This window comes from Solanum dulcamara, chromosome 1 (genome assembly GCF_947179165.1).
Source record: "Solanum dulcamara chromosome 1, daSolDulc1.2, whole genome shotgun sequence".
NCBI lineage: Eukaryota > Viridiplantae > Streptophyta > Magnoliopsida > Solanales > Solanaceae > Solanum > Solanum dulcamara.
Genome location: NC_077237.1, coordinates 69,806,317 through 69,822,476, shown reverse-complemented (window position 1 = coordinate 69,822,476; position 16,160 = coordinate 69,806,317). Strand labels below are relative to the sequence as shown.

The window sequence follows — 16,160 nt, the reverse complement described above, 5'->3', positions numbered from 1 at the left end:
TTTTAGGTTGGCATAAACGAGCTTTGATTTGAGTTAGGGTTATTTCAAAAGATCGAAAATATTGTGAGAAGCTTATATCTCGAATTTGATGAATTTTAATGCAGATTTGAGATTGTTTTTAGTTGATTTACAACAACACCTATTTATTCATCTATTTTTGGTTGAAGAATATAGATGCATATACATTTCATATATATATAATTATACATTATATATACATGGCTACACGCTATATATAATATGGATTTACATATAATTGCGGCCATTTTTATTGAAATTTTAATTGATCACCCATATAATTATGTAAAATTAGATAAAATATTCACTGAATCAAAATTTCTTATTCAGAATATCTCAATTACTATTTATTACTAAAATTATGACCATTCGGCCTTACTTATTGCAAGCGAAGTGCAGAAAATTATTTTAGGCATTCACCAATTATTTTCTTATTTATTGTTTTGTTTGTAAGTTGTGTATTGATTGATGTCCACTTGAATTCACATCTGTAATAAAGTGTTTGTTCTCTTTTGTCTAGGTTATTTCTTTTTCAAAATCACAAAGATTATTTTAACATTAAACCATGAATCATTATACATGAGTTAAGGAAAGCCTTTTTATTTACAATTAAATTCATTCTATTTTTTCCTTTGTTCATAATCCAAAATTTTCGCATCAAATATTTAGCTTCAATGAGAATCTTCAAATTAGTGAACAAGTACCGTTTAATTAAAAATTACAGAGATAGTTATCAAAAATAAAAATTCAATTCCTTTTTTATTCAGTCATATATGGATTTAGATCGAATTTGAATAAATAAAGGATTGAGATTTTTTAAATTGGATCGGGTCTAGGTGGGTAAAAAAATAAATACGGTAATTTTTTTAAGCCACGAAATATTTTTAAAATTTAAAAATTATTTATAAAAAAATAAATATACATCATTTATTAAACAACTAGAGTATATATATTGCTCTAAATCGAAAAATTGAGTTGTATAGTTACCCCTTTCCCTTTTATACCATTTTGTTTGAACTTTTTTATTATCAAAGAATCCCTATTTTGGGCCCAATAATTCCATAGCCTAATTTCCATTTAAACAAGTCATCAGTTTGCGCTCTTTCCAGAACTCTCTAGTCATATCTAATCCTTCACCTCCCCTCATGAATTTCCTTTTCCTTCTATGCCTCACTCGAATTCCCTCGATCCATCCCCTCACCTCTCTTCCAAATTCTTATATATACCCACATTGCAATACCCTTTTCACCATTCTAACTAAAAACAAGCACAAAAAGAGATTCTTTCTAAAGAAAAAAATCAAGTCTTTTTGTTTCTTGAATCTGTGTAATGGCTAAATCTGAAGGAAAAGCAATTGGCATTGACCTTGGCACAACTTATAGTTGTGTTGGTGTATGGAAAAACGATCGTGTAGAGATCATTCCTAATGATCAAGGCAACAGGACAACTCCATCATATGTAGCCTTCACAGATAATGAAAGGCTTATTGGTGATGCAGCCAAGAATCAAGTGGCTATGAACCCACAAAACACTGTTTTTGATGCTAAACGTCTTATTGGTCGACGTTTCTCTGACCCAACTGTACAGGCTGACATGAAACATTGGCCATTTAAGGTTGTGCCAGGACCTGGTGACAAGCCTATGATTGTTGTCAATTTCAAGAATGAAGAGAAGCAGTTTGCACCAGAGGAAATTTCTTCAATGGTTTTGATAAAAATGAAGGAAACTGCTGAAGCTTTCTTGGGACAAACTGTCAAGAATGCTGTGGTTACTGTTCCAGCATACTTTAATGATTCTCAGAGACAAGCTACTAAAGATGCTGGGGCTATTGCAGGGTTGAATGTAATGAGGATTATTAATGAGCCCACTGCAGCTGCAATTGCTTATGGTTTGGATAAGAAGGCTTCAAAGGGTGGTGAAAAGAATGTTTTGATCTTTGATCTTGGTGGTGGAACTTTTGATGTTTCACTTCTTACAATTGAAGAAGGGATTTTTGAAGTCAAGGCAACTGCTGGTGACACACATTTAGGTGGTGAAGATTTTGACAACAGGCTTGTGAGTCATTTTGTGCAAGAATTCAAGAGAAAGCACAAGAAAGACATCACTAACAATGCTAGGGCTTTGAGGAGGTTGAGGACTGCTTGTGAGAGGGCTAAGAGGACTCTTTCATCAACTAGTCAGACAACGATTGAAATTGATTCTCTGTATGAGGGAATTGATTTTTATGCTACAATTACAAGAGCTAGATTTGAGGAGCTTAACATGGACTTGTTCAGAAAGTGTATGGAACCAGTAGAGAAATGTTTGAGGGATGTCAAGATGGACAAAAGCCAAGTTCATGATGTGGTTCTTGTTGGTGGTTCCACTAGGATTCCAAAAGTGCAGCAATTGTTACAAGATTTCTTCAATGGTAAGGAGCTTTGCAAGAGTATCAATCCTGATGAAGCTGTGGCATATGGAGCTGCAGTTCAAGCTGCAATTTTGAGTGGAGAAGGTGATCAAAAGGTTCAAGATTTGCTGCTTCTTGATGTTATCCCACTCAGTCTTGGTATTGAGACTGCTGGTGGTGTGATGACAGTCTTGATTCCAAGAAACACTACCATTCCAACCAAGAAAGAGCAAATCTTTTCAACCTACTCTGACAATCAACTAGGTGTGCTAATTCAGGTGTATGAAGGAGAGAGATCCTTAACAAAGGACAACAACCTTCTTGGTAAATTTGAGCTAAAGGGTATCCCACCCGCGCCAAGAGGTGTGCCACAGATCAATGTCTGTTTCGACATTGATGCCAATGGTATTCTCAATGTGTCAGCAGAGGACAAGACTGCTGGTGTCAAGAACAAGATTACTATTACAAATGACAAAGGAAGGTTAAGTAAAGAAGAGATTGAGAGAATGGTTCAAGAAGCTGAGAGGTACAAGTCTGAGGATGAGACAATGAAGAAGAAGGTGGAGGCGAAAAACGCGTTAGAGAACTACGCATATAACATGAGGAATACTGTCAGAGATGAGAAGATTTCTGGGAAGTTGGATCCATCAGACAAGCAGAAGATTGAGAAGGCTGCTGATGAAACAATTGAATGGTTGGACAGGAATCAACTGGCTGAAGTAGATGAATTTGAAGACAAACTGAAGGATTTGGAGAAGCTGTGCAATCCAATTATTGGAAAAATGTATCAAGGTGATGCAGGTGCTGGTGGAGATGTGCCAATGGGAGGAGGGAGTGCTGATTATGGATCTGGAAATAGTGGTGCAGGGCCTAAAATTGAGGAAGTTGATTAAAAGATTAGGAATTTGTCATTACTTTTAAGAAAAAGCAAACAAACACAAGTGTAGATGAGTGCAAGTGTGAGAACAATGTTAGTTTTAGCATTTTAATATCAATATTGAGTGATATTAATTTGCATAAGTGATATATGTTATAATTTTCTCTTTAGTGCATAAAAATGTCTTTCATTATCATCTTTAGTTAGTGTAAGATTATTCATTCCATTATGTATTTTTAACTTAATTATCACTAATAAGTGGTGCACTAAATCATAATGGTGCACTAAATGATAATGATGACATTCCATTATTTTTCCATTTTTGTATGATTTTCTCTTTTATAAATAGAGAGGTCTTCTTTGTTTTGAAATGAAAGAAAATATTGAGTGCATTAAATTTCTAAAAAAAGAGAGTTCTTATTAGTTGAAGGGAGATATTCTTTTTTGTGGAGCTTTAAACTCAACTCTTGTCCAGAGTTTGTTGAGTTACATTTTGTGATAAGGCTGTTGTATTCTGAAGGGACAAATCAAGCGGACTACTGCTGAACCGGTGAAAAAATTTACTGCAGTGGATTTGAATCTCCTTAAAGAAAGCGAGATATCCGCGCCTCAGCCAAGAAGTGAATTTATTTTCTTCATTTATTTTTTTTAATTGTAATTTGTAATTTTGTAATTTCACCAATAATTTTAAGGAGAATTCAATTTGGCTACAATTGAAAAATCCGCGGATATCAAGATGGGAGATCTAAATAAGCCATTTCGGTTCAATGGTAATCATTTTAAGAGATGGAAGGGTAAAGTACGTTTCTACTTAAGTCTTCTCAATGTTTCATATGTGTTAACTCAGAAAATCCTAATAAAGTTGACATCCTCTCCATGGATAATGATGAACTTATAGTCAAAAATGAGACTTTCACAGGTCCGATAGGTTAGATAATATTTGAAGGGCTTGTTAGCGCCGTCTTTATCAACTTCGGAGAAAAAGACTAGGGCAGCGAATTAGAACAATCTCTTGAAATGGAGCTATCAGCGCTAATGGATCAATTTCCTGGATCACCCGTGGAGAAGAACCAAAACAGAATGCTTCCGCCTACTCAAAACTAAGAGGGGATGCCGCCTACTACTAAAATCTCGGTTTTTGCACTCATCAAGAGAAAATGGAAAAGTACAATAATAATTTCTACAAGTGTCGGTATTATATTCTTAATTGTCTATCTGATAATTTTTATGATTATTATGATAGAACTTACTCTAGTGCAAAGAAAATATGGAAAGCATTACAGAGTAAATATGATACCGAAGAAGCTGAAGCGAAAAAAATATGCTGCTAGCCGATTTTTTTATTTTCAGATGGTGGATGACAAATCAGTGATAGACCAAGCTCAAGATTTTATAATGATCGTTGGAGAGCTCAGGTTCGAGGAAGATAAAATTGGAGATAACCTTATTGTTTGTGGCATAATAGACAAACTTCCACCTTCATGGAAGGAGTTTCAAAAAACTATGCGCCACAAACAAAAGAAAACCTCTTTTGAGACTTTGATAATGAAAATCCGCATGGAAGAGGAGGCAAATGGCCAAGATGCACTTTTACAAAATGAAGAGAGCAACATCACAACGAAGATAAATTTAGTTACTTCAAAAAATGCTACTCCTGAATCTAACAAAAATACCTCTTTGAAACCTAAGAAGAAAATGTTCAAGAAAAATAATGGTAGACTTCTCAAGAAAAATAATGGTGAAAATAGCCAAACACAAAATCAACAAGTTTATGGCAAAGGACCGTGCTTTGTCTGTGGCAAGAGTGGGCATATTGCTCGATTTTACAGATACTGGAAACGTGGTCCTACACCTCAGGCAAACGTTATCGAAGAGCCTTTTGTGGCAATGATTACAGACATAAACATGGTTGAGAATGTTGATGGATGGTGGGCTGATTCTGGTGCAAACCGTCATGTCTGTTATGACAAAGATGAGCTCAAAACCATCATGCTCGGTGATTCTCATACTACTCAATTGCTTGGAATGAGAGATGTCGAATTGTATTTTTACCTCTGCAAGGGTATTAACTTTGAAAGATGTACTTTATACTCCTTCCATGAGAAAAAACTTGATGTCTAGTTTTCTTCTTATCAAAGCAGGTTTTAAACAAATTATTGAATCTAATCAATATGTAATTGTGAAAAAGGATATTTTTGTGGGAAAATGGTATGCTTGTGATGAGATGTTTAAACTGAATGTTGAAATGAATAAAGTTTCTACTTCTGTTTACATGCTTTCTTCTACTAATTTTTGGCATGTTCGTTTGTGTCATATTAATGATCGTTATGTTGGAATCATGAATAGTTTATGATTAATCCCAGTGATTAAAAAGAATTTTGAAAAGTGTGAAGCTTGTAGTAAAGCCAAAATCACTAAAAGGCCTTATTTTCAAGTTGAAAGAAAAACTGATTTATTAGAATTAGTTCACACTGATACTTGTGAACTTGGAGGAATTTTAACTGGTGGAGGAAATAAATATTTTATCACTTTCATTGATGATTTTTCTAAGTTTACATATGTTTACTTGATGAAAAATAAAAGTGATGTTTTTGAAAATTTTAATTTTTTTCTCCATGAGACTGAAAATCAGTTTGGAAAGAAAATAAAAAGAATTAGAAGTGATAGAGGCCGTGAATATGAGTCAAATGAGTTTAATTCTTTTGTTAGATCATTGAGAATAATTCATGAAACTACTCCTCCTTATTCTCCTTCATCTAATAGTGTAGCGGAAAGGAAAAATAGAACTTTGGTTGAATTGACTAATCCCATACTTATTGAGTCAAATGCACCTTTAAATTTTTGGGGTGAAACTATTTTGACTACGTGTTATGTGTTAAATCGAGTACCTCATAAAAAGACTAAACTAACACCTTTTGAGTTGTGGAAAGGCCACAAGCCAAGTTTGGGATATCTAAGAGTTTGGGGTTGTCTAGCCTTTATGAGGCTAATAGATCCCACTTTTACAAAATTGGATAAGAAAGTTACTACTTGTGCTTTTTTTGGTTATGCTTCAAATAGTATAACCTATAGATTTTTTAATTTTGAAGATAGTATTGTAATAGAATCAGGTGATGCTATTTTTCAAGAAAATAAATTTACTTTTGATTCTAAAAATAGTGGGGGTCAAAGGATCGAACAAATATTTTATCACTACCTAGTCTTCTTCTTCCATTTTAAAAAATAAAGAAATTGATGATTTTGAGTTAAGAATAAGTAAAAGAGCTAGAGTAGAAAAAGATTTTGGTCCTGATTTTTATGTTTTTAATGTTGGAGATGATCACTTTACAAGAAACTTTATCTTCACATGATTCTATTTTCTGGAAAGAGGTTGTAAATGATGAAATAGAATCACTAATTTCTAATAAAACTTAAAAGTTAGTTGATTTACAACTATCACGCCCCGGGAGGGTACCCTAGACGTAACCGACACTCAGAAACCATTTCTGGCTCCCAAACGAACCACATAGCCTGATCAGACATCCGTTCATTCATTCAATCAGCGGAAGACTTAAGATAAAGAGAATATTTGGCGGGCAACTCAAATCATCAATCTAACTCAAAGGGTGAAGGCCATGGGCCAACAAATCAACTCCAATAGTTGACATTTAAAATAGTTTGACAAAAACAAATTTCAAGGAAATAAAATGTTCAATCGACCCATCACTATCTAGTCTATGAAGCCTCTATCACTACTATCTAATTGGTGCCAATGACATATTCATGGATACCTCAAATCAAAATGAAAAGGGCTAACTCGATGCAAGAATGATGTAAGCGGTGTCCTCCGGATGTAGGGAAGGACTCACCAATACGCTGAGTGTGTATAGATCCTCAATGGTGCTTCTATTAACGATCTCTTAAACCTGTCTCTGCATCATGAAATGATGCAGGTCCAAATGGAAGTCAGTACATGGAATGTACGAGTATGTAATATGGCAAAATGAAACATACCCCAAGGAAGAATAACATTGGTTCAAATATCTCAAAATCAGAAAGATAAGAGAGACTCAATCAAAGTATCATAAGTTGAAAGTAAGAACACAGTTAGGCAGAGACCAATCATAAACCATCCAATCCAGTCTCATCATGTACGATACAATTCAATTAAATCATTCAATCCAATTCAATCATATATCATCCGATCCACTCTAATCATATACCGTTAACTCAAAGTCAATCACATATCCTCTAATCCAATCCTATCACATATCCAACCAAATCATGTACAATCCAATCACAAATCGTCTAACCCAATCCAATCATATACCATCAACTCAACAATCAACTCAAAGGACTCAACTCAATAAATATGCTAATTAAATTATGCAATGTTTTATAATTCAACTCAATCATCTACAATCACAAATAAGCCAATCATATCAAGTATAATCCATTCCATTGGAAGTTTCTCTAACCGACAACCATCACCATATGAGTGAGTGATAGTACAACAAACCGACGTTGTTTCCGCATCCGTTCATACCTTGCCAGGGTATGGACGAATCAACCAATCATGGATCCAATCCAACTAAGTCCTATAATGTCAGGACAATAAAATGGGAAGCATCCGACTTTAACAGTTTCATCCCCTCCTACGTTTGGCGACGTAGTTTATTGGTTCGAGTATGGACTATACTCTTACCCAATTCGGTGCTTGATACTCCTCTCAAGACTCAATATGCTCATATCTATCAAGTGAGTAAGATACTCAAAATACTCATTTTGTTACACCCCACATTCTTGAACTCGAAAGGTTCCTAAAGCTACTTAGAAGCTATCATGTGATCCGCCTAAGTTACGACACTATTAAACAATTCTAAGAAGGGAAAATGTGACATCCCATAGTAGGGAAGATTGGAGATAAGGTCAAGAGAAGTCGGAGGAAGTTGAAGGCCAAGCGATGAGTCGTAGGACTTGATTTGCTTACGTACGCCTCTAACTTAGAAGTTTACTTACCTAAAGCTATTTGAGTACACCCCAAGCTTCCATAGCATGAATGACATAGGCTCTTAAACTAAGACGAGATTACGAACCCACGAGGAAGAAAACAAATTTCGTGGGGCAGCCAATAGGAGAGTGACACGTGGCAGCCCTAAGCAAGCAGGTGACCCACCTACTTGGGGTCAAGTAGGTGACCCACCTGCTTGGGGGAGGTGGCCCCCGCTGCCATGTGGCAGCACCCCATTGGCCGCATGGTTGAGGTGGCCCAATGATGGCCTGACACGTGTCACCCTTAGGGGCTGACACGTGTCACCATATATATATATTAATAGGTGATGCTTCAGCTGTTAACATATCCTAAAACAGAACCTAGACTTAGAAAAAAATACGTAGAAGAGAGAAAAAGAGGCAGCTTTGGTTCTTGAAATTTTAAGGTAAGTTTCTCAACTTTCTTCTGTGAATTAATTATATACGGTGTATATTAAGTACGTGGATACGTATATATGTGTTTTAAGACGTTTATGGAACTGAAACTCCAGCGTTGCAACTGAAATTTGGAAGGAAAAAAAAAGAGAAAACGTGAAAAGGGGCAAGGGAGAGGGTTACGGATTTGACCCTTATTAGGTAAGCTTCCGGGTTTCGTTCCGTGAATTAATTATTTGACGTGTCCCTAAGTTGTATATTAGTGTTTTATAACCTAAAAATTTAATTCGGGGCAGCGACGAAGTACCACAAGCAGCCCGCTCAATTTCAGCAAATTGAAGAAGTTCCGAGGCACAATTTCGGCTAGTTTTAACCAATTTCGGGAAAGGTAAGTCCTTCCCCTTTAATTTGAAGTTTATGATGTTAAATTGGAGTGTATTATACACCTTATTATCTGCTGTAAGTTGGGTAAAAGGCTTCAAAAGTTCGACGTTTGAAATAAGCGAAATTGGAATCGCTATAGTTAATTGTAATCGAATAATGCCTCGTACTTGTGGTATGTGACTGCTGGTCGTGTGATGAGTTGTTAGGGTGCTGGAATGTGTGTTGCTAAGGGCGTGGGTGGCTGCTGGTTTCAGCCACACGACCCTCCGCTTTGCAATTAAAAATTTCGCGAAAGAAAGATTAAAAACTCTAGTTTTGGTATTTTAGTGTGGAGTGAATTGTTGGGAATTTATATGGTGTAATGTTGTCGTAATATGTATATGTATGGGCTGCTGGTTATGTTGTTGGTTAGCTACAGGTGTTAAGGACATGGTTTTGGATTTGGATAGGGCACGCTATAGGGGAGGTGCTGCCCGATTTTTTGTTAACTTCTTAAACTGGTTAAGGAACTAGTCGAGGGTGCGAGCGAGGGGACGAGCTCTATGAATACTCGTAGGTAGTCTAAGTTGCTGAAAAGTCTAAGGTTGTTAATACTTGCCTTACTTCCATGTTAAATAGGTTTCGAAGACAACGACGTGGACACGATTACGGGAAATCCATAAGAGGTAGGTAAAGCCTATTCTTTCTCTTCTTTTGGCATGTCGTAGAGGTAAGTAAAGAATGATGTGATCTCTGAAGTAATTCCATTTCTAAGTGTCTTTTATTCACTTCTGGGTAATGAACTTTTATAACAGTTAAGCTACTTTCCTTGAGCCTTACCTATACTAAGGATTTAATGAATATACGGGCTCCTAGTTGTAAGGACTATATAAAAACATGTATTCTGGAGTCCTTAAGCAGTTAGCATTATCTTAGTACGTGTCTAAGGACCCCAAAACACTAACTAGTATAGCCCCTAATGTCATTTAAAGGGCATTTAAGGTGATTACATTACAATCCTGATTCTCAGACAATAGCTTAATTTTCTTCTACGATTGAGTCTTCGATAATGATTTAAATTGCATATAGTTGCTCATTAATCTACTCGTGTATACTGTGACCCATCTTTCCCTGAGTCCCGGGCCAGGATATGTTCTCGTGCGCAACTCACTGTATTATTCCTCGAGTCCCTCACTAGAGGGCTGGGATACGTGTATATATATATATATGATGATATATGGTAATAAGGTGGTGATGGCATTGGGCTGTGATGATATTACAGAGGTATCCACCGGACCCCTGATAGGGCCGGCTATACGATATAATTTGAACATGCATATTTTGATACTTCACAGGTTACAGGTATAAGTTTTCATATGATATGTTATCCCCTGCTTCGCTGTTTCAGATATGTGTTCAGTTATTCCATATTATGTTTTACATACTCAGTACATATGTCGTACTGACCCCCTTTTCTGGGGGGCTGCGTTCATGCCCGCAGGTACAGGTACACAGTTTGGGGATCCGCCAGCATAGGAGTCCCACTCAGCAGTCCAGAAGTGCTCCATTGTGCTGGAGCCTGATTTTGGTACTAAACGTGGTGTATATATTTGTTTGGTTATGGGTACGGTGGGGGCCCTGTCCCGCCTTATGTCACTGTTTTCTTACTCTTAGAGGTCTGTGGATACGTATGTGGGTTGTGCCTGTATATGAGTGGGATCTGAGTTATATATATATATGTATGTACAGCTGTACTGATATGACCTATGATTTTGGGCGTTCCCTGTATTGTGGCAGCCTTGTCGGCTTGCGTATATGTGTGTTATGGAACGACCCTATATATAGTAATACAGCCTTGTCGGCTTGTATGTTTTCATATACATTGATGCATTTTGGGTATAAACAGGAGACAGGTTATGTATAGGTAGTAGGGGTACGCGTGTGTGCCCGGTTGGGCACCCGTCACGGCCTACGGGGTTGGGTCGTGACACATTTAGTCTCATTGGACTCTTTTCAAAAACTCAACTCAAATCTGGCCTCATTGAACCTTCTTTCAAATCGACTCATCTCAAATCGTCAAACTCTTCTCTTTAAAATTTATACAATCTCAACTCAATCTCAAAAATCGACATTTTAAAGTAAAAATACTCAACTCACTTATACTCAAAATACTCGTGTTCAAAATAATTAAAAGACTCCTCAAACTCAACTCATGCTTAAACTCTTTTTAAATCATAGATGAAAATAATTACTCTTTAAACTCAAAATAGTATATAAATAGTTTATGCAAAAATGTTTCCAAAATCATTCATTTTCAAAATGTTCATAAGACTCCAACCACATCAAATTAGGTAAATCACATATCACATAATCACATTAGACTCCAATCCATTTCATCACACAACCTCCTCATCAACATAATCTCTTCATCAATCATTCTACATATATTAAATAATCACCATTCACATCATCATTCACACCAGCATCAAAACATCACCATTCGCATCATTATCAACATCATCATCCACATCATTATCAATTATTATCATCACCTCATTGTCAAATATCATCATCACATCAACATCAAACGTCTACTCCACAATCTTTATTTTAGTCCTATGTTCAATTTATAGAAGCAAAAGGACATTCTTAACTATCCAATTAATTCTTTTCATTCCAATCAATACACATATGCACAAAACCATCCATCTCAACCTCAAGACAATTATGACAGAGAAATCTTATCTTGGGTTCATGTGAATGAAATATGAATCCATATTCCCAACAAAACTCAACTCAAGAATACCGTCAATACCTATAAATCTATATCCAAAGATCCATTTGTAGTCAATAATATGAAGGATAACTATTTAGTAACTAAAGTCATTAAAATCATCAATCAGCCAATAGTATCTAAAACATTCTATAGTTTAGGAAAACTTTCAAGAAAACCTTCCTAGAAGGTTCAACTCTTTCACAACTCCTATCCAACACATCTATGGGCATATGGAAGAACTCAATCCATATTTTAGGTTAGACTTACATACCTTGTGAAGACTTGAAGAAAACCTTGATGTTGGGTTTTCAATGGAAAGCTTGAATCTTGAAGCTCTTGGAGGCACTTTTTGTTGGAGAAGGATTTGGAGAAGAAGAAGAAGAAGAGAGGGAAAATATTAGGGCTTTTAGAGAGAGAGAGAGAGACTGAAAATGGTCCCAAAATGTCCAAGGATAGTGTATATATAATTTGGGGAAATACCCAAATTGCCCTTTCTCAAAAATCTGGAAAATAGGCTAAAAATGCTCCTGGCGCGATAGTGGCGCGTCGCGCCACTGCGGCGCCAAGTCGAATTTAGGCTTAAAACCTGCACATCTAATAGTGGCACGTCACACCAAGGACCAAACTACTGAGGCTATTTTATGGCGCGATAGTGGCGCGTCGCGCCCTTACAGCGCCAAGCCCAAGTTTTCTGGGTTCTAGAAAATAGGCTTGAAAACCCTGCACATATCGTAGTGGCGCACCGCACCAGAGACCAAAGTACTGAAGCTTGTTCCTGGCGCGATAGTGGCGCATCGCGCCACTGTGGCGCATCGCGCCACTGTGGCGCCAAGCCCAGATTTCCATCAGTTGCAACCCAAGCCTGAAATTCCTTCAGTACCCGTCCGTCTTAGGATTGTCATATCTTTCGACTCCGAACTCCAAAAATTACACTCTTGGTGGCATTAGAAAGAAGACTTGACGAACTTTAATTTAATAGGTCGTGGGCCACCTAGATCGTCATATTTCAAATTATATGGTCGTTAGAGGTCGACCCTTATACAAACTCCTTCGACAACTTACCCAAGACGAATTCTTTTGGACTTAGCTTGGTTCTAAGGATCCCTTATGACCCCACATCACCTCTAACACTCTTTAATTACTTAGGAACTCATCCTAACTCATGCACACGCTTTACAATAATTGAGTTCGACCCTACACGAATACAAGAAAGGTCCGAATCTTAGGGAAAAATTTTGGGGGGTATTACAACCACCAGGTTGTAAAATAATTGGTTGCAAATGGGTCTTATAAAAAAAGTTAAAACCGGATGGATCTATCGATAAATATAAGGCTAGACTAGTTGCTAAAAGATTTAAGCCACTAGAAGGCCTAGAGTTTTTTGATACTTTTTCTCCGGTTATTAAAATTACATCCATTAGACTTTTAATTGCTATGGCTGTAATTTTTGATTTGATTATTCATCAAATGGATGTAAAAACTGCTTTTTTAAATGTAGATCTTAATGAAGAAATTTATATGGAACAACCTGAGGGTTTTGTTGAAGCACGCCAAAAAAGCAAAGTATGTAAACTTACTAAATCCCTATATGGCTTGAAACAAGCATCAAAGCAATGTCATAAAAAGTTTGATTCCTGCATGACTGAAAATAATTTTAAAATAAATGAGTGTGATAAGTGCATATATTATAAGTCTTGGAATAATACACATGTTATTATTTGCCTATATGTTGATGATTTATTGATCTTTGGCTCGAATATGAATGTTATTGATGATACTAAGAACATTTTTAGAAACCATTTTGATATGAAAGATCTTGGTGAAGCAAATTTTATTCTTGGAATAAAAATTACTAGAACATGTGATGGAGTTTTCCTTGACCAGTCACATTATGTTGAGAAAATTTTAAAAAAATGTAACTTTCTTTATTGCAAGCATGTTTTAACTCCTTTTGATTCAAGTGTATACTTGTTTCCTGTTCAAAGTGAAAATGATGTGATAAATCAAAAGGAGTATGCTAGCTTAATTGGAAGTTTGAGATATGTGACTGATTGAACTAGACCTGATATTGCATATGCAGTAGGAGTACTTAGCAGGTTTACAAGCAAGCTAGGTAATGAACATTGACATGCTATAACAAGAGTTGTGAGATATTTAATTGGAATAAAAACTTGTGATTTGTTCTATAAAAATATTCTGCTGTACTTGAAGGCTTTTCTGATACAGATTGGAACACTTTAGCAGGTGATTCCTGTTCTACCACTGGTTATATTTTTACATTGGGTGGTGGTGCTGTTTGTTGGAAATCAAAAAAGCAAACTATAATTGCTAACTCTACCATGAAGGATAAACTAATTGCTTTAGCTTCAGCTAGTGAGGAAGCGAATTGGTTAAGAGATTTATTATATCAAATACCTTATCTTGAAAAATTAATTTCTCCAATTTTAATTCATTGTGATAGCACAACATCAATTGGTAGAGTTCAAAATCGTTATTACAACGGTAAATCTAGACCTATAAGGAGGAAACACAGTAATGTAAGATCATATTTGACAAGTGGTACCATTAATGTTGGTTATGTCAAATCTTGCAGATCCTTTTACTAAGGCCTTAACAAGAGAAAAGGTCTGGAGCACATCGAGAGGGATGTGATTGAAGTCTATAAATTCATGAGTCATATATGAGGAAACCCAACCTGGAGACTAGAGATTCTATAACCAGGTTCAATGGGAAAACGAATTATATGATGACTTGTTGTGAAAAAAATGCACTATTTTTTATTCCCTCCCTATGATGTGAGTGCATTGTTTCCTGTAGTAAATTGTGGAGGTTGAGTTTAAAAAAAAACTCTTAATGAAAATCTGTAGCCCGTATGGGTGGAGTGTTAAATTTACAGGAGCACTCTCGATAGATTTCACCTATGTGAGTGTGGAAGTAGGCCGCTTTCTATGAGAATTGGGCTTATTCTCAAAAGCACTTATAAAACCGGGATAACACAACACCGTAATGTGTTGGCTTATAAAGCTCGTGACAACACCTTGATTACTATGTGTGAGTAGTAATATTTTATGTCCCTTAAGCAGTAGTAGTTCAAGTCTGAGACTACTACGACTCTGGAGTAAATATTATTGTTTCACTAAATGGAGGTTCAATGCAGAGCACACCTTTATTATGTATAGTAGTCTTCCTTCAGCTGATAAACTCTCTTATATAATATTAAAATGAGTGGGGATTGTTAGTTTTAGCAATTTAATATCAATATTGAGTGATATTAATTTGCATAAGTGACATATGTTATAATTCTCTCTTTAGTGCATAAAAATGCATTTCATTATCATCTTTAGTTAGTGCAAGATTATTCATTCCATTATGTATTTTTAACCTAATTATCACTAATAAGTGGTGCACTAAATCATAATGGTGCACTAAATGATAATGATGACATTCCATTATTTTTTCATCTTTGTATGACTTCCTCTCCTATAAATAGAGAGGTCTTCTTTGTTTTGAAATGGAAGAAAACATTGAGTGCATTAAGTTTGTAAAAAAAAAGAGTTCTTATTAGTTGAAGGGAGGTGTTCTTTTTTGTGGAGCTTTAAACTCAACTCTTGTCCAGAGTTTGTTGAGTTACATTTTGTGATAAGGTTGTTGTATCCTGAAGGGGACAAGTCAAACGGACTACTGCTGGACCGGTGAAAAGATTTGCTGCAGTGAACTTGAATCTCCTTAAAGAAAGCGAGATATCCGCGCCTCAGCCAAGAAGGTGAATTTATTTTTTTTAATTATAATTTATAATCTTGTAATTTCACCAACAAACAATGTATTAAATTAGTTTTTATTAGTTTATGTAATAATAAAAAGAAAAGCAATTCAATTGAATTAATTCCTCAAGAGCTGTCTGCCAAGTACATTGGTTCCAGGTAGGGGTGCTCACGGTTCGATTTGGATCGGTTTTTATTTAAAAAATAACCAAATCAATTGAGTCGGTTTTTCAAATTGTCAAACCAAACCAAACCAAACTATATCGGTTTTTACTATTCGGTTTTTGTCGGTTTTTATCGGTTTTTTCGGTTTTTGTCGGTTTTAAAATACCTTATAGTCACTATTTGAATAAACAGAAAATAAATTTCAAAAGTATTTTCTTATTATAAATTTCATTGTAGCCAGTAGCTACTATCCAATATTGACGCATACATGTTTAATAATAGAGAATGACTCACCTAAAGTTTTACTATTTGTAATTGTGAGTAGCTTTTCTGCGTATGAAGTCCACATTTTATTTATTTTTACTTTATTTAGTATAATTCAAAAGAATGGCCCAAGATCAAAAA

The 16,160-nt window shown here is 35.7% G+C and overlaps 1 protein-coding gene across 1 annotated transcript; it reads left to right on the top strand.

Annotated features, from left to right (window-relative positions):
- Positions 1-1,073: 1,073 nt before the first annotated feature.
- Positions 1,074-3,442, top strand: LOC129894986 (heat shock 70 kDa protein-like). Its single transcript, XM_055970631.1, has one exon. The coding sequence runs from the start codon at positions 1,348-1,350 to the stop codon at positions 3,298-3,300; it is 1,953 nt and encodes a 650-aa protein (XP_055826606.1). The 5' UTR covers positions 1,074-1,347; the 3' UTR covers positions 3,301-3,442.
- The last annotated feature ends 12,718 nt before the right edge of the window (positions 3,443-16,160 follow it).